This window comes from Syngnathus acus, chromosome 1 (genome assembly GCF_901709675.1).
Source record: "Syngnathus acus chromosome 1, fSynAcu1.2, whole genome shotgun sequence".
Taxonomy (NCBI): Eukaryota; Metazoa; Chordata; class Actinopteri; order Syngnathiformes; family Syngnathidae; genus Syngnathus; species Syngnathus acus.
In genome coordinates this window covers 4,410,126-4,431,929 of record NC_051087.1, presented here as the reverse complement: position 1 = coordinate 4,431,929, position 21,804 = coordinate 4,410,126, and the positions used below count along the sequence as shown (strand labels likewise).

The 21,804-nt window shown below is 43.9% G+C and overlaps 1 protein-coding gene across 2 annotated transcripts in view; it reads left to right on the top strand.

Annotated features, from left to right (window-relative positions):
* The window catches only part of LOC119129424 (alpha-1,6-mannosylglycoprotein 6-beta-N-acetylglucosaminyltransferase B-like), a 38,337-nt gene extending 17,046 nt beyond the window's left edge, over positions 1-21,291 (top strand). Inside the window, exons 5-19 of one of the 2 annotated variants that reach the window (XM_037262694.1) lie at positions 1,536-1,645; positions 2,772-2,848; positions 3,171-3,353; positions 4,546-4,710; positions 6,605-6,774; positions 12,786-12,917; positions 14,954-15,087; positions 16,171-16,301; positions 16,599-16,604; positions 17,633-17,788; positions 17,863-18,009; positions 18,297-18,413; positions 19,156-19,230; positions 20,020-20,294; positions 20,407-21,291. In XM_037262694.1, coding sequence (XP_037118589.1) covers positions 1,536-1,645; positions 2,772-2,848; positions 3,171-3,353; positions 4,546-4,710; positions 6,605-6,774; positions 12,786-12,917; positions 14,954-15,087; positions 16,171-16,301; positions 16,599-16,604; positions 17,633-17,788; positions 17,863-18,009; positions 18,297-18,413; positions 19,156-19,230; positions 20,020-20,294; positions 20,407-20,605 — 2,077 coding nt within the window. In that variant the 3' untranslated portion in view covers positions 20,606-21,291. The remainder of the gene's footprint in view (positions 1-1,535; positions 1,646-2,771; positions 2,849-3,170; positions 3,354-4,545; positions 4,711-6,604; positions 6,775-12,785; positions 12,918-14,953; positions 15,088-16,170; positions 16,302-16,598; positions 16,605-17,632; positions 17,789-17,862; positions 18,010-18,296; positions 18,414-19,155; positions 19,231-20,019; positions 20,295-20,406) is intronic. The other variant, XM_037262703.1, reaches the window with a different exon arrangement.
* Positions 21,292-21,804: the final 513 nt, after the last annotated feature.

Below are 21,804 nucleotides of genomic sequence, written 5' to 3'. Positions count from 1 at the left end.
ATAACTAGAGAAAAACTCAGCCCAAGGTGAACATCTTTCAATGACACGAATGGCTGCGATAAATGTTGTTTGAGATGGGTGCAAAAGTATTGGAACAGCGAGGCCAGTGACAATGAATCAAGTTTTTCTTGACAAGCTCATGAAACCACCTTAATGTTCCTCTTTTGTGTTTCTAAAATAAATTGCAAACATTCATGTGGAATGGGCTTGTTGATTAATCGCGGCTTAAAGCAATCGAGGCAAAATGGAGCACGCTCTACTTGGCTGCCATTCTCAGCGACATTGTTGATTCCGTTCCAAACACTTTGCTGTCTAAAGAAGCAAAGCGTGACGTCAGTTATGTCTCGTTGTTCAGACTGCTCCGGGCACAGTTTGTCTGCTCGATACAAAAGAAAAATAAATAAATAAAAGCCCATTCATTTCTGCATGTTTGACCGGGAAGATGCCGTCTGACAATAAGTGATGTGGGCTAACTTTATTTTCTTTACAGCCACAAAGGTCGGCTCCCGGCAGCTAGAATTTATCTCGACTCCATTCATGTGATTGCTGCTGGTCAGGCGCCATCGTCCTGCCCGCGCATGCATACACAATCTATTGTGTCGTTGTGAATGATTTGTGATCACGCCACATTTGTGACGCAGGAATGAGAATTAAAACCATCTGCTGATTAGACGATATAGAGACTATACAGTGCCCGCGAAAACAAGTCATTATGAGGGAGGTACTGCGGCAGAAACAGGCATGAGCAATAATGAGGGCTTGACTTTTGCACGGTATTCAGCCATGCAAAAAAAATAAAACGCGTCGTCACAGAATCCATGCAGACAACCCATTCGACACATCTTATCTTGTGAATGAGGAGTTCTGTCATCCGGCAGAAGAAGTGGCAACCCAGGTCCTTTCTATTTCACGCTCCAACCAAGTGTTTACCAATTTGCATCCTTCACTAACACTTGTACATCTGTTTGAGATGTTCAAAATGAAGAGAGAAGAAGGGGGGGGGGCAAGAAACGTGGACGAGGCACGAGCAAGTCCAACCCAAATGAAATTCAAATCTATTTTACGTGGACAATAAATCACTATTAGACCCAAAAGAGGAAAAAATCCACCACTTGCGTACACTAAAGGGTGGAAAGTGTGTTGTTATTGCCGCATCGCAAACAAACTTTCTAATGAGCTTTTCAGCTACAGGACATTAAGCAGCATATAAATGTACCTGCAAATGTCACTTCCTGTTCTACTGCCGTGCTCGGAGTTTGTGCAACTGTGACTTTGTATTCTACTGTCGCTAAATACAATTTGCCCTTTTTGCGGTTCACAATTTTTACATTGTTGTCTCTTGTAGCACTTCATAAAAGAAGCAAAAATGCAAAGTGCTTCCAGCAAGTGATTCATATTTATTCGGGGTAAATGTTGTGAAATGATTTAATATAAAAATTTGTTTCATAGTTTGTGTTGCTAGTTGTAGCAGGACTTGATGTGTTTACTGTATATTTCAAATTCGAGCTGACGTTTGTGTTTGTGCGCATCTGCAGATTTCAACCCGCCGGCCTCATGGAGATGATCCAGACGATTGCTCAGAATGTCTCCAACATGGCCGTCAGAGTGGAGCAGATACTGCAAACCAGCATCCTGCAAGGAAAAGGTACAATGAAGTAGCTAGTATCTTCTAAGTATAAAAGTATAAACCTGTCGTCATTCAAGGAGCACTGTGCCGTACGCAACCCGCATATAAATGGCAGTGAAAATATAATGTCCGCACGGGAGTTCCGAATTGATTTCAGTCAGTTTTATGACTCCGTTGATGGATAACTCAACAAAACCTGTCTCACGGAGCTTCAGCATTTTATCAAAGCTAGACTTGCATAAAATTCTGCTTTATTAATGAGTCAAACTCTCATAAATGTGTTTTTTTTTTTGACCTGTGAATACCCCCGGCTTGAATGTTTATTTGTGCGTGTTTATTTCTGTAAATGGAGAAAAGCCTGGGGGAAGACTTATTTGCAGTAATGTCTCATTTTCATTAGAGAAAGAGAGAGAGGAGGAAAAGATAGAAGGGCAGTTCCCTTCTTTGTCTTTCTATCAGCAGCAGCAGGCATTTAACCAAATCAGTGAAGCAGTGAACGCCGTGTGTTTGGCCACACTCGCTGCTGCCGTAACCAGAAAAAAGTCTGCGGCGTAAGCTCCGCTGAGCAATGTGCACGGCGCCGCTGCCACGTGGCCAAGGTCAACTGCATGCAGGTTATCCTCACTGTCCACCCGGAAAACTGAATATGCGACACGCTAACCGTGTCTGCGGCCATGTTGTAAAATGGCGTGTTTCATGAGCCGAAGAGCCGTCTGGCGATGATTGATTGCTCTATGGATCATTAACGTTTATCTGTCCGTATTAACATTGGGAGCTTATGAACTAATGAAGCCGCAAATGTAAGAGAAGTGAATTTATTTCAAAGACTTGGTGTCTGAGGGGTTGTGAACAACATTTGAACAATGCCGTGCAGACTGTTTATACATCCTCTTGATGACAACTACTACTTTCCTATTGGCCGGAGCCTGTATGACATTTTGTAGTGCCCGTCATAGAAATAAATATATTTTTTTTTCTTAAAGGTGATTTTTTTTTTTTAATTTTTGTTTTTTTTGTTTGGGGTTTTATAAGCGATATTTTTTTTTTTTTTAGCATTTCCATAGGAAAAAAACCCACAAATAGGTGGATTTGATCATTTTGTATCGCTAAATGCTAGGTCAAGACCAAATGTTTGTCTTTGCAGCTTTGAGAGATGGAACATCAAGCCAGTGCGAAGTACCCAAAGACCCCCGCTACCCAGAGTGTCCCGGAAAAGTGGATGTAAGTTTCAATTTTGATTCCATTTGGATTTTGACTGTTAGTCAAAACAAATGCATCAATTGTTAATCCCTTTCGCTTTCCTAGATGGAATCCCATGTCCCTTCCCTTAATGATATTAGTTTAGTTTATAACCAGGGCTATAGAACGATTAAAAGGTTTAACGGAGATTATCTCAGCATTGTCTGGCCGACGTCTGTCCTCGCCATTCATGGTCACTGTAATCCACATGCCCTGCGGGTTTCGTACACATTAAACACACCAAATTTGTAATATCCCACTCACGCCGGAATGCGCCATTGACGTTTTATGTCTGTGTCTTCAGTGGATGCGAGCACGGTGGACCTCTGACCCTTGCTATGCTTTCTATGGTGTCGACGGCTCCGACTGCTCCTTCCTCGTCTACCTGAGCGAAGTGGAGTGGTTTTGCCCCCCGCTGGTCTGGAGGAACCACAGCAGCCAGCCCAGCCCCCAGCAAGTCCAGCAGCCCAAGGGCACCAAGAGGCCTGTGAGTATGGAAACCACACCTTTTTTTTTTTGGTTTTTTGTTCTGGGTCCCAAAAAAATTGTGGAATGTTTAAGTTCAACACGCTCCAAAGCCTTGAAGGACTCGTTGAACGGCACAACTAACTAAATTAAACACGGCAACAGTGCCTTCGGAAAAAAGCATGAAAGGCACTAGACTCTATCTGATTGTAGCATTTGTATCTCAGCTCACACTTCGCCACACTCGCGTTTAATTTTATGCAAGAAAGACTTAAAGTACTGTTTTGAGTTCATGACGACGTCATCTGTGAAATCCATTTGACTGTAAATTCCAATTACAGTAAAGTAGCAAGTGAAGTATATAAGTTGTAACGAAAGAAGAAAAAAAAAAAAAAAGTCCATACATGAATAAAACATTTGGCTATCTTAGATATTCGCTCTTGCATTCGTACCTTCAAGTTTTTTTGTCTTGGTGATAATCCCGCCAGAGCTACCGGCCCAAATGTCATCTATCATGAAAAATAGCACCGTTGTGTTTTCCACTGGTATCGGCTATCATGTCCGTCAAAATATGTTAAATAGCCCGGTCGTGTGTTTGGTAACCTTGCTATGGTCATAACACCTCCTTAACCAGGCAGCAGGGAGTGAAAGTCATCCATCATGCCAACTCTAAAGAAGGAGAGCGCAAACGTATACTGAAGCTTATGCTCAGGAGAGTCTGAGCGCTCTGTCCCCATTACTTCACAGTAGTTCACTTTCATCTGACCCTATTCAACGTCTACTAATTACACACGCTTCATCCATCCATCATCCGCTCTATTTTTCCTCATTGCTGACTCAGGGGTCGCTGGTCACCCCCTCTGTCATTTCCCCCTCTTATTGCGCAATGTTCAGAAGTATGTACTTATACAGTTGCCCAGATCAGTTTGGCTGAAAAAGCTTTATGAATGAAGTGGGACCGAAGAAAAAAATGAATTCATAGCTTGTTAAATTTACGCCAGCCAGGCAATTAGTTAGCTAATAAAACCGTAGTTGCTTTCTTTGATCATCGTGCAAATAGTGGTGTTGCAGTGTGGCCGTATTTGATAACAATTAATGAGGTCAAGATACGTACATGTTGAGCTCGGTGTTTTTTGTTCCACTTGGCAGAATGTATTTTCTACCTCCTGTTGATTCCACTATATTTTTTTTCCTCCATCCTTCCTTGTTACCAGGCTGCCTTCCGCACGGATCTGTCCATGTTACTCGACCAGATTGGCGCGGGAAAAGAGTCTTTGAGCTTCATGAAGCGTAGAATCCGACGTCTCGCGCCGCAGTGGACGACGGCTGCCAACCGCCTCAATACCAAGCTGGAGCATCGCTGGAGGGACCAAAAAAAGGTAGCAAGGAAGATGGATCACTAAAAAAAACAAAAAACAATATTAGGTTGTCACTTCACACCTTTCTGACCTCTTGCAAGATCGGCATGTCGGCTAAAATCGGATTTTGTTTTCAAGTGGATTCGTCAAAAAAAGCACCCAAGTGTTAAAATGATCTAATTTTGGCTCTCGTACATATCGCATGCCAGAGGCCCATTGTGAAGATGAGACAGAGCAAAAAGGACTCCAAGATAGATGAGCAATGAAACCAAAGGAGGTCACGAAGGATGACGACGGCGATGATATTGATGGTGATTGCGATTATGAGGGAAGGCACCAAGCTGTAGTGGTGCCAGAGGAGGGAAAAAAAGAGGACAAGAGAAGGTCGTAGGGAAGGCAAAGTAGAAAATGGATTAAGGATGACTGAATGGAGCGAATAAAGGGGGGGGGGGGTGTTGCTGCCTTCATTAAAAACTACTTAAGCCATGATGACACTTGGTCGGTGTCATTTGAAGGCTGACTTGATACAAAAGTCAAGTTGAGGGGGGGAAAAAAAAAACTTTTTGAAAACATTACAATTTTAGATTGAATGCCTCACTTCGCTGTGGATTGATGAGGTTTTGGTCCAGAAAATGAAGATGAATGAACAAGCCCACATCTTGCATTTCCCTACAGCGCAATCTCGTTCCTAAAGTTCGTCAACAAGCGTAGCCAACGTCAGCTCTCACTGTGATTGATGTTTGCCTTTCTGGCGCTGCACTGAGGGGCTTTGTTGCTCCCCCATCATGGCTGCTCCGAAGAGCCTAAATGGCTCACAACGAGCCAGCGCTATCTCGCAAGCAGATGTCGTCGCGTTTGCGCCGTGCCGTCGGAGGCGTTTCGTCACAGTCATCGCAAGTGGAAATGTGTTTGTGATTGGAGGCGGCGGGGTGCAACGGCGCTCGCTAGTAGCCAAGGTTTGATCCTGCGGGCTTTCTATCAAATCTATTTGCTGCTTGGATGCTGCATATTAAAGCGACTCGCACACGGCCCCGGGTAACACCTTTGCAAGTTGAAGAGGTAACAGGCCGTTTTTTTTTCTTGAGAGGAACGACTTTGACACTTTTGTGCCGTCATTGCGACCGAGTGTGAAAAATAATGGCGCTGCTGCCACGGGTTGTCACTCTTGCCATCTGCCACCATGACTGTAATTAAATTTCACTTATCCTTTTTTTTTTTTTTATGAAGCATGAGCTAATATAGACGGCTTATTAAATTTGGGGATTTATTTTTTTTTTTCACGCCAGCTGGAGCTTGACAATTGTTACTTGTGCGCACACACACACACACGCATTTTTTTTCAACTTGTGATTTTGCAGTTTGTCATTTTTGTTATATATATGTATAAATAAAATATATATAATATACCCATCCATCCATCCATTTTCTGAACCGCTTTGTCCCCACGGGGGTCGCGAGTGTGCTGGAGCCTATCCCGGCAGTCATCGGGCAGTAGGCGGGGGACACCCTGAACCGGTTGCCAGCCAATCGCAGGGCACACAGAGACACACAACCATTTGCACTCGCACTCACACCTAGGGACAATTTGGAGTCTTCAATCGGCCTACCAAGCATGTTTTTGGGATGTGGGAGGAAACCGGAGTGCCCGGTGAAAACCCACGCGGGCCCGGGGAGAACATGCAAACTCCACACAGGGAGGGCCGGAGGTGGAATCGAACCCGCACCCTCCTAACTGTGAGGCGGACGTGCTACCCAGTGCCCCACCGAGCCGCCATATAATATATCAAATATAATATTATTTAAAAATATATATATTATTTATTTATTTATTTTATATTTATTGTATTTTTTATTTTATATAGAATTAATATTATATTAGTGAATATTTACATGCTAATGTGTTTCCCTCTTACAGATCCTAATCCACGTCGGGTTTCTAACCGAGGAGTCTGGCGACGTTTTCAGCCCCAAGGTGCTGAAAGGGGGTCCTCTGGGCGAAATGGTCCAATGGGCCGATATCCTCACCACGCTCCACGTTCTGGGACACAACCTGAAGATCTCAATGTCTGTCAAGGAGCTCCAGAGGTATGTACAGGACTATCATTTTATTGTGATGGATCTGAGCGAAGATCTTGGATTTCACTTAGTGGAGCTGCGTTACTGACGGCCGTGACAAGCGATCAATGGCGTTCTCCAATCCTCCTGTCATCGGCGTTCTCTTACAGACTCAACTCTGTGTACTGCACGCGCTCTAATCGCAAGCATCTCCACTTTGGGCAAAGATTAGTCAATGCTATCCTCTTGTTGATTTATTTGTCACAATATTGATCCGGATAGACGTCGGCGGCGTGTTGTCAGCGCCATGCCGGCAGCCAGCGCTGCGTCTTTTTGTGTGCCCCTGCGTCAGCACGCTTCCGCATTTCTGCTGACATTGACAACTTTTTGTGCCAACGCGCACAAAGGTTGACGGATGGATGTAAATATACCTTGTTGAAGAGACGAGGGGGGGGGGAATCCCTGTGGCTTGGCTTTGTACGTTTTGTTCAAAATCTCTTTTCCTGCCTTAAATGTCATCGATCACCCGGCTCGTCGAGCCGCTCGCCTCCTGATGACGGCTGACGGATGTGCAGCGGTTCCAATCCCCATTTGTAATTTCAAGCAAGCGGAAAAGAGAGAGAGTCACGCTTTGTGCTTTGGCATCCTTTGTTTGGCTCCCATCGTCTTTGTCTCCCTGCCACTATCGATTCTCACAACGGCATCGGATCAATATAACGACATCTGTGGGGAACATACACACACGCGACATAGATGCAATGCTTGAATTCACACATCTTTTTGTGTGTGTTGTGATTCTGAAATCCAGAAGTATTATCTTTTTATTTAGTGCAGTGCTGATGTTTACTTCTAGTTTGTGTGTCACACCAACTTGGACGTATTTAGTTTTTTTTAGTATTCATGCACCGGTGTAGCAGAATACAGTACACGAGTAATTGGCCACTAAGGAGGTGATTAGCGAGTTCGTGCCCCAGCCCGTAGGGCGATCAGGTGGCTGTATCTTATACATTATGCACCGACAGCGCACGTCGACATCTGCTACACTTTACTCTGCTTCACACCACGTGAGATCTCGCCATACGCTTCCCCCTACTATCCTTTGCTTCCGTTACGGGCTTTTTCTCGACTCGGTCGTTTCGGTTTTTCGGATTGGCCTCGCGTCACGTTTTCGTAATCCCGCGTCTCGTTATTGTGAGAGTGGCGGTATTGAGAAGAAAATGCGCACCCGTGCAAATCTAGATGGGACAAGGTGCTGAGTCGGCACCCTTGGTATCTAAAATGCGCAAAGACTCTGTCCTTGTGTTTGACAATCACTGCTACCTCGGTTCTGCATTTTGTCTTTCGTTATGCTCCGGGGAATGAATGCACTTTAACAAGCGTGGACATCGCATGACTTCTTTTTTTTTTAGGGGAGGGGCGTTGTCACCTTTTTGTGCTGAATGTGCGTTCCTAACAATGTGGGCTCTCAGAGAGTAGCGTGATGGAAATGGAGCTTCTGCAAATTAGATTTCAAAGGCACCCTAGATGGATTAGCGCAAACGCGAGGGTAGACCAAGCGACACCTTGCTCTACATCATACTGCGACTGACAAAATATTTTTTTTCCATTCATTCAGTGCAATTCCAATAAGCTTATCAAACCATATTATTTTGGAGCTGCCATATTTTCTGTACTTGATGAAATCAGTTTTTTTCCCACGTCTGACAGTTCTGGATCGCATGCTCCTTTGTTTTCTCATTTCTTTGGAGCTTGTTTGACATTTTTTTTCCCCTCTTAAATCAATGTGCTTATTAAGAAGCTTTTCATCGTCTCCAGCCTTGCTAGAGACATTTTCTTAGACTGCTTGCACCTCAGTAGAGCACATAAATTATTTCGTTTATTGTGTGTGCGTGCGCCTTATTTCAACTTTCAAGCTCCATTTGATGACAGAATTTTTTTGGCTGGTGCGGTGTTATTTCAGCGCCTACAACTGCCGCGTTGTCGGCGGAATATCTCGTGCACAGCCTCTTTTAATGCGGCAATTAAGCAACAATAGCAGTTTGTACATGAAAAGAAATGAAATTGGTTGAAATTAGAACGCCGCGGATTTAGTTTCTCCTTTGGCCGTTCCACATATGAGCGGCTCAGAGAGATTGGCATTCCTCAGCCACACAGCCAAAATTGATTTACTTAAAAGTGAATATAAAGGAAAGCCCCATAGACCACCACAATGAGAGGAAGACTGTACCGCAGGCCTATAAGATTAGATTCCTCATCATTCCCTTTCAATCTTTTTTTGTTTTTTTTCCCTGAAGGATAAATAGCAGTGGCCAACAGTGTGGGAAAGGCCTCTCGGTCGAGGGACACATTCAAGTCAGCGGCAGTAAAACCGCCATTATCCATTCATCAGCCTCCTTTTCCGTGTTTTAGCTGTATTTGATTTGTCGTGAGATGTTCCCCGGAGATTATTAAAAAACATACAACAGCTTTCATCCATTTGACAGTCTGTAGCAGCTTGCAGAATGGATTCGTATCGTACTTAATGTAAGACTGATATATGCTAAATTAGCCAGAATCCATAGCTCGAAAAGGTGTCCATAATTAGCTTTACTCCTGCTATGTTTGCAGATGACGGCCTCCGCTCAGATGTAAATAAATAAATAAATAAACAAACAGATAGATAAATAAATACACTCCGCCCAAAAAAACTGTTTCCTCAAGAAAATTGTGGCGCCACTAAGACCTCCGTTCAAATTAAAAAAATAATCATTTTTACTCTGAAGGGATATCAGGTGTTCCAACTCGGTCGCTCCAAATCCAATTACCTTTCCCTCAAGCTAGATTTAAAAAAAAAAAAAAAATCAAAAGTTTCCTGCTCTCAAATACATGCCACCTCTCCAATCCCAAATTCTGGAGGTAGTTGTTGAATATTAGAACTCCTCCACAGACTGTTCTCGATTATCTGGGGAGAGAGCCAGCCGCTGTATCATCCAAAAAAGTTTGCCTGCAAATCTCATGATGACAGTCGACGGCTTCCAAGGTGACGAAACGGTCTCCTCTGGGTGGCGTCACTCCAAATATTAACATAAGTTGATTTGGATATTTCCCCCCTTTGGAAAAACAAAAATACAGAAGTGCCACGAGGTAAACTTTCATTACATTTAGCAAAAGCCAGTGGATGAATTTCCATCGACTCAATTCCTGTTTGCTCCGCTCTCCTCTTTTGGTCTGTTAGTATTGCATGAACAAATTTGATTCAGTCCTCATTTTCCTCTCCTCTTATTTTCTTTTGCCCTCCCTTGACCTTCCAAGTTTCCCTTTTCATCCCGCCATCGCATTTGCTTCACTCCCTCTGCATCGTAGCTCCCCATCTGACAATTTTATTATCTCTGACAGGAGTGTTTATTTTATTTCATTTCCTACCCCCCTCCAACCCCCCGCTGCTCTTCCACCTTTCATCTCAGATTCATCCCCCTCCACTGCTGCTCACTCTTCTTTGAATTGTTTTTTATGATGCCTCGCGGCTGCCTGGGCCATGGCTACCTGCCTCGATTCATAACTGGAGCCTCGCTGTTAGCAGGGGTGCTCTGTCTGTCTGTCCGTCCGTGTGTCTTTGTGCGTGTTTCAATTAAAAAGAAACCTTGCCATGCATGCAGATTGCGATCCTTTTGTTGTAATCACTGCAATCAGAGGTGCATGTGGGAATGGATGATTACTCTCATGTATATGAGTGTTAGATTATGTTCGTGTGTGTGTGTTGTGACTATCACTGATTCAGTGTCATAAGAGGAGCTTGTTGATTAAACATTTCCTTTTTTCAGCCACACACATCACTTAGGGTGTGGTGCATTAAACCTTGCAGAACACGCATTTGTGCAAAAAGTACTGAAACATTAAACGGATGGACATGTGCATCCCTAGGTTTAGAAAAGGTCAAATTAAGTTCGCCTGTAGAGGTTGTGGGTCACGAAAACTTTACCTGAAAGGCTGCACTATCACTAACCTTTTGTGAGTCGTGTAATATTTATGCAGTAAAAGCACAAGAAATGCATCATTTTGCATCTGGATGTGCTACTTTTGCCAAAAACGAGGAGAGTTTACGCTCCTGTAGCCATGATGACGACCGGTTTGTTTGCCTGTCAATTACTGCTCACTGAGTGCTTGTTGACCACGACAGCCCGGAGAGACCAGGAGAACCCGATAATTGGCCTCCTGTGTGGCTCAGCATGCAGCTCTACTTGAGCCTGCCAGAAATGCCATCCTGAGTGGATGTTTGGCAAATCTCAGGCAGAAGCAAAATTTGCACACTTAAAGATGACTGATATGCATAATGACAGTCTATCGTTTTATCATTCACTTGTAAAAACAGAAAAAAATTGCATGCAGGTTTTTTTTATTGTGTGGGAATTCAAAAGTGACAAGAAGCTTTTCTGCCATGTTAAAATATTGCTTCTTGTGGCTGAAGGCTATTTTTGAGCATCATTTTTAGACGAAAAATATTTTTGTATCTGCTTCTGCACTGGAATTATTTGATTGTATCTGCTAGCATAAAAACAAAAACTGTCTGCTCTAAATGAAGATGGTCGCAATTCCGTTGATCTGGTGTTTCAAAGGATACATAATTTTCCACAATTTAAACCGAAAAAAAAATTGTTAAAACGTTTACATGGCTGTAATCATGTGAAAAGCTAACATTAGAATGTCAACTTGTGGAAATATATTTTGACATCATTCATTGTCCTTAAACAAAGTGCGAGATGGTTGTTCACTCTCCGCCAAGCTTCTTCCAAAGAGCTAATGGAAAAGGAGCTGTGGTTTATTTTGCTCACTACTCCTCTTCAGACGGGTATTCAATGTGCTTTCATTAGCCGCGGTGTCTTTCACTGCTCGCCCACAATAGAAGGAACAAGAAGCAAGAAAGAAAGAAGTTTTTTTCTTTTTTGTATTCTTCCTTTTCGAACGTAATAATGAGACGTCGCACGAGTGAGCCGCAACTGTTTGTTTACTCGCGCCCGATCTAGCAAGTGCGAATTGATGTGGCGTTGATGTTTTGTAAGAGACGTGTTAGCAGCAGCTGCGTTTGTATGAATAAATACACACAGATCGACCACGACACGTGCACGGGCGGCGTTCCTCCGCCGTCCGTTGACCATCTGCCTGCTGCAAGGTAGCACCCGAGCCAGGTCCTCATCAATACGCTTTTCATCTTGTTTGTGTTATGTTTTGCCAAAGGCCGGCGCCCTCACGACTTCGCTTTGATTGAACCAAAAAGTGCGATGCTTGCGATGCTGCCTCATGGGAAAACACACTTTCAGTTCATTAGAATTTTTCTGGCTGCTTGGGAGTTTGAAACTGTGCAAATTTCACAGAGCCTTTGGGCATGATATCTGAAGAGCAAATTATCGTTCCTATGTGACCTTCATACACGGGGTTGTCGGTTTTGGAAGGTTATGAAACTCGATTGTGTAAGAGCAAGTCATGACACGGTACGTGACACAAGGTTTTATATTTATAGCTGACAAATGTCGTTCATTTGCTGTATTTACAACTTTCCAACGGCATTATCCAGCTTGTCAACTTGCGTACAAATCTAAACAGCAAATGGCTCCGAAATGAAAGACAGCAAAAAAAGCAGAGCCCAGGAAAAAAAAAGTGAAGGAGCGTGAACGCTGTCAAATGAAACGGCGGCTTGACATTTGCCGTCTCCTCAGCAGTAGCCAATCAGCCGGCCCGTGACATGAAGGCAATTAGCCATTTTTCACCTACCCTGTCAAACATTCCATCAGTTTGCTTTGGTAAATCTGCATAAGACAGGAATTCTGGGTTGATGGCAAGATATTTGGCCCCGACTGTCAGTCAAAAAAACACTCACGCTAACGCTCAGTTGTTCTGATGCCGCAATTGTGCTTCGTCCACCCGAAATGCTGCCGAACACAGCAAAAAGCAGTCGTCCCTGTGTCAGGAATTTTTGCTGGTGTCAGCAGTTTGTTGCAAGGCTACACATGCCTGTATTCATATTTTATCTTCAGTCGTAGTAAAAACAAAATTATTTTGTGTTGCAGCTTCCTGGGTGTGCCCCCCGGCAGAGGCAGTTGCCCACTGACTGGCCCGCTGCCGTTTGACCTCATCTATACAGACTACCACGGCCTGCAGCAGATGAAGCAGCACATGGGGCTCTCGCTAAAGAGACACAAGTTAGTCGCAATCCTTTTTTCTTTTTTTTTTTCTGTTACACTGGTCGTTTATGTGTCATGAAAAGAGTAGCGGTAAATTAGTGTGATACAACCACGGCCTTTGTCCCACTTGTCTGAGACTACCATTGGTCATTTTTCAACAGGAAAATAATTGAAAATGTGAGTTGACAACTAGATTTTATGTTGCAAAAACTTGTTAAAAATGTAACACGTAATTCAGCACCCTATTTGGGTTGTAGTAAATCAAGACTCATCTGTCATATTAGCTATTCTTAGCTCCAGTTCTGTTGTTTGAATGTTCTTCGAGTCTTCTAAGGGAAGTTTGAAGAAGCAGTAAAAAGACATGATGTAAAAAAAAAAAAAATTACAAAAACCTGTAAGTACTGTGTGCGTGTGTGTTTGTGCACGCACGCCTGTGTGTAATGCTGGCGCATCTCAGAATGTGCCTAACAGCTTTTGGCATCCCCACAGAGGTGGACCATCTTGGAAAGTAGGCCACGACAGCCACGAGACTAAGGGAACAAAATCCTTTCAGTAATAGTCTTCACCATGTTTTTTTATGATGATCGGAGCAATTGTCATTATTTTTTTCTTCTTCTGTGGTTTGCACGCGCGACAAAGCGAAGGCATTGACGAGACAGCGCGATATGTGACCACGGGCCAAATGCCACAAATAGAACAGAGATATGTCGACATAAACAAATATGCGAATCAAAGTAAAAGTGGGGATGTGACAGTTGAGCAAAGAAAGCAAAAAACATTCCCGTAGAGCCCCCCCCCCTCAGAAAAACAATGCTGGTAGCAAACAACACAAAGCCATGAAAGCCATGACATGTATTTTTAAAATCCAATTATAAGCATTACAGAGGAAGCCTCCTCCCCCCTCCCCAGAACAGAACCCATTTTGCTGTTTCTGTTTTACGCGCACCGTGTGAGTATGCGTGTGTTTCGTGCACACACACACAGCCACACTAAGAAAATAGCACATTTTCTCCAGACTATATGTCAGCGCACAGCGGCAGTCCGAGTCTAATTGCTTGCTGAGGACAGCAGTCCCGCGTTAGTGTTTGGAGTCCTGATTTGTGCTTTCTCAAACACCTTCTGACAGTTCGTTTGGAAGAGAAGGTCCATAGAATTACAAAAGAATGACAAGATGATGTAGACTCTGCTCCAGACCTGGTTGCCTTTCTTTATAAAGCCAGATTTGTTTTGGCAAAGTACATTTTTTTTGTCAAATTTTTACCAAATTAAATTAAAAATATTAATACATTTAAAAGTTTCTTTTGGTCTGTTTAATTATTCTCGTTTTTAGGTTTTCAATCCAAAAAAAAAGTCAAAATAATATTGTGGCATTGGCTTATTTTCAGGTGTGAAAGTCAATAAACTACTCCCACTCTTAACTAATGCATGAGCGTAGCCAATTGATCAATTTGTAGAAGCTCCAGACTGGAGTCACAGATGGAGCTTGGAATATTTAAAAAAAGCCCCATCCCAATCTGGCATTGCACGGTCTGCAAAACCCATCCGAGTCATTTGAAAACAGCAACTTGTGTGCTGGCCATAATTATTGTCTTGTGGTCAAACAAAAGTCGAACTAACAGTTTGAAATGCAGACATGTCAAATACTCCTCAGTTCACATCAGATGTTCATACAATATCACACCTGACACTTGACGTGCATGGTACATTTCATCCCTCATTTGCTGAGGTAAGTGCCCAGATAGCTATTTTTTTTTTTCCACCTCTGTGTTGCTCTATTTAATCCTCTAAAAATGCCATGACAGAAGCGGAGGCGATGACACCAATGTCTGTATATGAACCGCTTCAATAGAGCATCAAATCGTGGCAGAACGTGGATTTGTGTTAGGTGTGTGTGCTCGATGTGCCGATACATCACCTGGCCTTGTGAAACAAATTGTGAGTCATAGTCATTTTCCGTGTCTGGATCACATTTCAAGACGGGCAGTATGTTGAAGGGGCCCCGCTTTCGTTCTCCCGAGTCCGTTTTCCAAAGTGGATATGTTGTGTCATTCCAGATGTCACATCCGAGTGATTGACACGTTTGGCACAGAGCCAGCTTACAACCACGAGGAGTACGCTACTCTGCACGGATACCGGACCAACTGGGGCTATTGGAACCTGAACGCCAGGCAGTACATGACCATGTTCCGTAAGACGCTCACTGTGCTTTTGTCGACCTCGTTTGCACGTATGAAACCTCAACAAACAATATGGCACACTTTGAAAGATAGAAATGGATTGTTTGATAAAACAATGGGAAGAAATTTGGGTGGCAGAGACTCCCCATGCTTCGCTTTTGTACATGTGAAATCAAAACTCCAGGGAATTCTTCCACTGTATATCAATTTGACATATTTAGGGGTTTTTTTAAACATTTTTTATAAATTTTATATTGTATGCTTGATATGCTCATTATAATTTGGTCAAAATGGGCACAATGAATGATGTGAAAAGTCACAATTATAATTGTGAGTTCAGCAAATGTGTACACATGTAGCAAAGCTGGATTTATAAATTTGTCTAAATTAATTCCATTTAGCATATTCTCTAATGTGCCATTAGATCAGTGTTACTTTCTGGCTCCAGAAGAAAATCTATACATCTTCCAAAAATTTACTGACGTCTTTCCTCCCACCTCTCCTTTTAACTGCTAAGCCATGTTTTATTTGTTCATTCAAAAACATCAGCGCATAAAAATGAAAGTGCTATAGCAGTCTTAAACGGTGGCCACTGACTCATTCATCTGACAGCTGACTGATGTTTTGTGCTTTGGCTTTATTCAACGCCGTGACAGTGCCTATGTTCCTCGGCAGCGTAAACAAATGCGTGATGGGATTTTTTTCGTTATTCTTCTCTGCCTCCTTAGCGTGACTGGCTGAATTATTGGCGACATAACTTGGTGCTTTCCTCACATTCACTTGTAAACCAGTCGACTGTAGCGGCGCCATTATCGTCTTTCTGTTGGTGCCCATGTTTCACTTTGACTAGCGGCCTACTGAGACGAAACCCACACACTTGTGTAGCATGTATCCATGGCTAACAGCAGCTGGCTCATGGACAACAACTATTTATAATACTTAGCCATGCAGCTGCAGTCCTCAATTAGCAGTGGAACAAAACAAGCCAGGATGCTTTTGGTTTTTCTTCCGTATCTCACTCACAGCACGACTGTCTTTGTTTTGCTCCTTTTGTCTCACCGTGCGACAACGTTCACCCCTTTGCCCAAATTTAGCTCACACGCCAGACAACTCCTTTATGGGCTTCGTGTCGGAGGAGCTGAACGACACGGAAAAGAGGAGCATCCGGGAAAATAAAGTCAACAGCATGGCGGTGGTGTACGGGAAGGAGGCCAGCATGTGGAAGGTACAAAGGGGGGATGGGGGGGCAGGCTTGATGCCACACTAAAGCTTCCCTTTGGCAGCAAAATACAAACTAAAGTTGGCCCAGGAGATAACCCGTGCTATTTTCCGAGTTTAGTTAAAAATATTGTGCTCAAATGTGTTGGGATATTTGATGTCTAGCAAATTAGCAATGCATATTTGCCGTATATATGCTAATTCTGTTTTGTTAGCAAATTAGCAATGCATATTTTTACCGTATATGATATGCTAATGCTATTTTGTTCCTTTCTCACATTGCATCCGTTTGCTGGGACACAAGCTTCAGGTAAGCCGCTCTTTTTGAGTTATATTTCTGCAAATTCCATCTCTCACAGCCCTTTTGGGTTTGAAAGGCTTTCATTTGCAGAAGTTGGCCCACTTGTGGTTTAGCATACTATATGTCACACTGAATTTGAATTTGTGTTTTTAAAATGTGTTCGTCGCTTCCATTTGAAGGGTCTATCTTTACGGATTTCAAATGCAATCTGAGCGGTTCCAGTCAGCATTTTCCAATCACACACTTAGCAAAGGTGTCAAAAGCAGTCCTCGAGGTTGGAAAAGTGTTAATGAGTGTTACCTTAGCTTAGAAATCCTTAAAACTCAACCTTAGTAGTTATAATTGTCAAATGTCTGAAAATGTTCACATTTCAATTGTTCTTTTCGGATGGATGGATGGATGGATGGATGGATGGATTTTCCCGGTCTAACAAAATACAGCGCTTGACTCCTGTAACATATTCCGCTAAATTGCCTTGCAAAAAAAATGTTAATGCTCAGCAAAGGAGGATTTAAGACGCATCCGTTCCTCCTTCCAATGATTTGTATTGTTGCTGTTAGCTGTCCAAGTCTCTCTCGCTCTCTGGCTGGGGAAAATCCCAGCGGAGAAACTGATCGATCGCTTCTGCCTTCGGTTGCAGCTGGAGGATTAACTGGGCGAGGGGGGTCAGAGTGCAGGTGGAGGGATATAGTGAGTACACTGGAGCAGATCTATAACCCGATTTTTCTTTTTTTTAGGTGGGGGGGGTGTGAAATCGCCTTTGTGGTGTGCTGCTAGTCATCACGCTAATTGCAATTAAAAAAAATAAAAATAACAGGGAGCGCAAAACAGCCTGGCGAGAATTCAAATGTGGGGTCAGTTTTTTTCTCACTTTTACAGATGATTGAAGAAAAATTTGTAGCGCGATATTACAGGAGTTGCGTTCCTCGCATCGACTCAAATGACTCGGTCGTACAATTGCGCAATAATGACAACATCCGCTGGCAGTGTGCGACGCAAGCCAGCTCACCTTTTGTCTGCCTCGTGCTCCCCATCAGGGCAAAGAAGGTTTCCTGCAGATTCTCCACAAATACATGGAGGTCCACGGCACGGTGTACTACGAGACGCAGAGACCTCCGGAGGTTCCGGCCTTTGTCAAGAACCACGGCCTGCTGCCCCAGCACGAGCTGCAGCAGCTGCTGCGCAAAGCAAAAGTAAACAACACACACTGGTCGTGTTTTGTACAATTAAAGAAAAAAAGCACCTGAGCCTCTTCGTCTGTTTGCAGCTCTTCATCGGCTTTGGTTTTCCATATGAAGGCCCCGCCCCCTTGGAAGCGATCGCCAACGGCTGCGTTTTCCTCCAGCCAAAGTTCAAACCGCCTCACAGCTCGCTCAATCACGAGTTCTTCAAAGGAAAGCCCACATCAAGAGAAGTAAGTTTAGTTTTCCACCACCTGATGATTTATTGAGAGACTATTTGATGCGAGGCCACTATTTCATGAAACATTCCAAAATGTCTCTCGGGATTTGGTCTTGCATCACGGAGTGTATTGTATACCGCTTCCTTTTATATATCTGTACCGTCTCAATTTATTCTCGGTATACCATCCCACTTTAACCCAGGCAATTCAATCTCTGGGCAGTAGAAAATCTTGACCACGAATGGTGCGATATATTTTTTCACAAATATCCAATATAAAAAGTCGATGTTGTTGTGCAGGTGTCGTCGCAGCATCCCTACGCGGAGCAATACATCGGCAGGCCTCACGTCATCACTGTGGATTACAACAACTCTGTGGAGTTTGACGCTGCCATCAGAGAGATTATGAGAACCAAGGTAGTGTCAAAAAAATATAGATATACGGTAAAAAAAGGTTTTTTATGTGTACATATAAACATTGCTATTTTCTTGTGGCTTTCGTTCAGCTGTCATTCAGGCAAACATTTCATCAAACGTTCATGCAAAATACACACTATGCTTTTCTCCCGGGACTTCGCCATGCACACACACACACGGCCACAATAGGATTGTGAATAGCCTGGAGATGATGAAATTCCTTGTATCTGCCATATCAGCCCGCCAAACCCTACCTCCACATTATGGCCATCATCTTCAAACTACACAAACACACACACACATTCCGTTCAGTCATGCAGGGCAAAGCAATCTCTTTCTGCGTGACGAGCCATCGTGCTCCAATCTATCTTTTTGTTCAGTCTGTCTTCTCATCACATAGCTCTTGATAGTTTTTTTTAGGATTTATAAAAATAAAAAAAAAAAGCAAGTTTTATTGAAGTCGATCGGCTCCTCTGCCGTCATCATCTTGCAGCGTGGCCCGATTCGAAGGCTCCTTTTGCCAACAATCTGATTACTTTTTTCTGTTATTTCTACAGTTATAGATCACTCTGGCAGTTCTCCTGCAGCTAATCAGGAAAATAAAGAATTTGAAGCTCGCGCCACACAGAAGGCACTCTCATGCCATCCATCCGTCATCCACACCGTCTTTCGGGGACGTGCTAAAATGATGCAAGCAGACATTGTATTAAATATGCAACATAATCGTGTTTGCGTGTGGCAGGTTGAACCGTACCTGCCTTACGAGTACACGTGCGAGGGCATGTTGGAGCGAGTGCACGCCTACATACAGCAGCAGGTGAGACGCCGCATGCTTCATTCATATCGGTGAGCTCGTGTTTGTTGAGGAGGTTAGTCAAAATGTTTAAAATGCTGTAGTACATAAAACTGCAGTTCACTACACCTCCTGAAGATCTTCCAGCCTCGTGTCAGTTCCTCTCAACACTCTCACAAATCTTACCCCTCCCTCCGGGTCCAAAGCAGTACATCTAATGACATTGATGAAATAAGGACAAGTCATGCAAGAAGGGATGCGCCAGAGGTGATGTATGTATCTGTAAGCCGGGACGGCAAGCAGATCATGATTTGTATTTTGAAAGTCGTTTTCATTATTTACAGCACAGGTGGCAGTCATGACTAAAGACTGTTTAGTAGGCGTTTTAGTGCCTTCGCTTCGCTGGCCGGCTAACGCGGCCTCCATATCACTGCAAATGTGCAGTCGAATCAATGTGATTGTTTTGGGGGGTTTTTTAAAGCTACAATTCGATTTTTGAGCCACTTCAAGCAAACCTTTTCACACATTTAAAGATATATATTTATTTTTTTCCCTTAGTTTGTCCCTCCTACTAAAATTTGACTCTGAAAGTGTTTATTTTTATAGTCGTTTATGAAATGAAAATAATTAGTAATTCTATCTGCCTACATAGTCCCATCAGCATGACTACCGCGTTAGCATAGGTTAGCGTACTGTTAGCCTTTGCGTTCAAATTCATATCGAATTATATTTCAAGAACCTCCGTCCTCGTAAAGCAAAGCTACGAATGCCAGGCAATTATTTGCCACTGATTCTTGTGCTTTTCCTTCTTAGGACTTTTGTGCCTCGGAGCCAGCCTTCATCCCCGCCAACGTGTCCAGGCAAGGCGGCAACCTCGCGAGGCCTCTCTTTGTGACCCTGGCCAACTCCACTGCCCTGGGCTGGGCGCCCGACGTGGCCTCCCCCGCCACCGCCTGGCCGCCTCTCAGCTCCCTGCGGCTGCTCGTATCGCAAGAGGGGGAGTCGTGCGTGGAGGCGTGCCGGAGCCACGGCTTCATCTGCGAGCCTGCTCACTTTCGCTTCATCAACAACAAGGAGGCCTTGCGCAGGTAACATGGGCCGCACATCACCCTGACTTTACAAATAAAGTATAAAGTTGTAGCTGAGTCCAATGTAATCTCTGAATTTTTTCTCAACCTGTTGTTTGCGTGACCCTCAAAGGTTGGACGTGCAGTGCGAGGTGCTAGACTCGGAGATGAACCACGTCCTCCCGGCCTTCTCCGTGTTACGACGCGAGTGTGGACTTCAGCGGGAGCCCCTGCTCTTCAGCTGCGCTGGCCACTCGCCGAAATACAGACGCCTGTGCCCCTGCAGGGACTTCCGGCGGGGACAGGTGGCGCTGTGCAGGGACTGCCTCTGATCGTAGGACTAGCTCGGAATTGGAAGAATTGGCGCCGAGGCAGGTAATGAATGAGCGCTTTCCTGACAGTGCAGGGAGGCGGCCTCCCCTTTGGAAGGAAGCAAGGAAGCGCTATGCATGAATTTCAAATGCTACAACGGGCACCAGGTTACAATATGATGGAGCTTCCTATGTGGCCGAGTTACTCATTTGGAGCGTTTGGAAAGCAGACCGGAGTGTAGCCCGCCTCTTCCTGGGGGACTTGAGGAACTCATCGGTTCACTTTGGGATCACTTAGTCGTCACTTTCGGAGGCAGAGAAGGCCGCTGTGTCGTTTCTTCGCACCCGTGGACTCCAACGAGAAGGCGAGCACAGTTCAATATCCAATCTTCTTTCAGCGCACTCACAAAAGAGAGACGGACAAGCGGGGGTTATAGCCCCCCCACACACACACATCTCCCCCTCCCGTACCCACTCTTTCCTCTTCCGTTGTCAATTGGCAGAGTCATTTATCAGACCGGGGCCGTGAGTCGGAGGCAACATCGTTCAGTGTAATCATCTGTGGTCACAAAAGGCAGGAAAAGCAGCGAAGAGGAGCACAAATAAAGGCGACAAAATTATTTTTCACTGAATACGTTCGAGTGGAGTCCTTGGGGGCTGCCTGATGGAGGTGAGGTCATCAAATAAAAAGATCATCATGGATCAAAGCTTCGCGCTGTCTTCTGTCTTTGTGCTCGTTTCTACGATCACTTTCAACTTTTGACAACGAATGATATTTTTTTTTTCCCCTCTCATTTCAGCAGCATCCTTATTCAAACGTGCTTTGTCTCAATTTTATAGCCGTCTAACTTGTATTTATGACGAGTTGCATCGTAGCACTGCATTTCTAGTGCTTTGTCAGTGGGGCTGCATATATTCAAGTGGAGAAACCAGCATGTTCGAACATTGGTGAGTAATCAATTGTCTAATAAATGTACAATTCAGTTTTGGCAGGACTTTGGATGTGATTGCCCAATAATAAGTTGAATCTCGCCATGTGCGTTTGTGTGACTGCAAGAGCGAGCAAGCGAGCGAGCAGGAGGGAGAAGAAAGGCTTTCATCGACCACCACCGGATAATAATTTGAGGACATAAAGGAGTTGTCTTCATCAAGTTGACTTTGACACGTGAGGCTGACAAGTTTTCCCTCTTCGTTCGGCTTAACATTCACTATTGATTGAT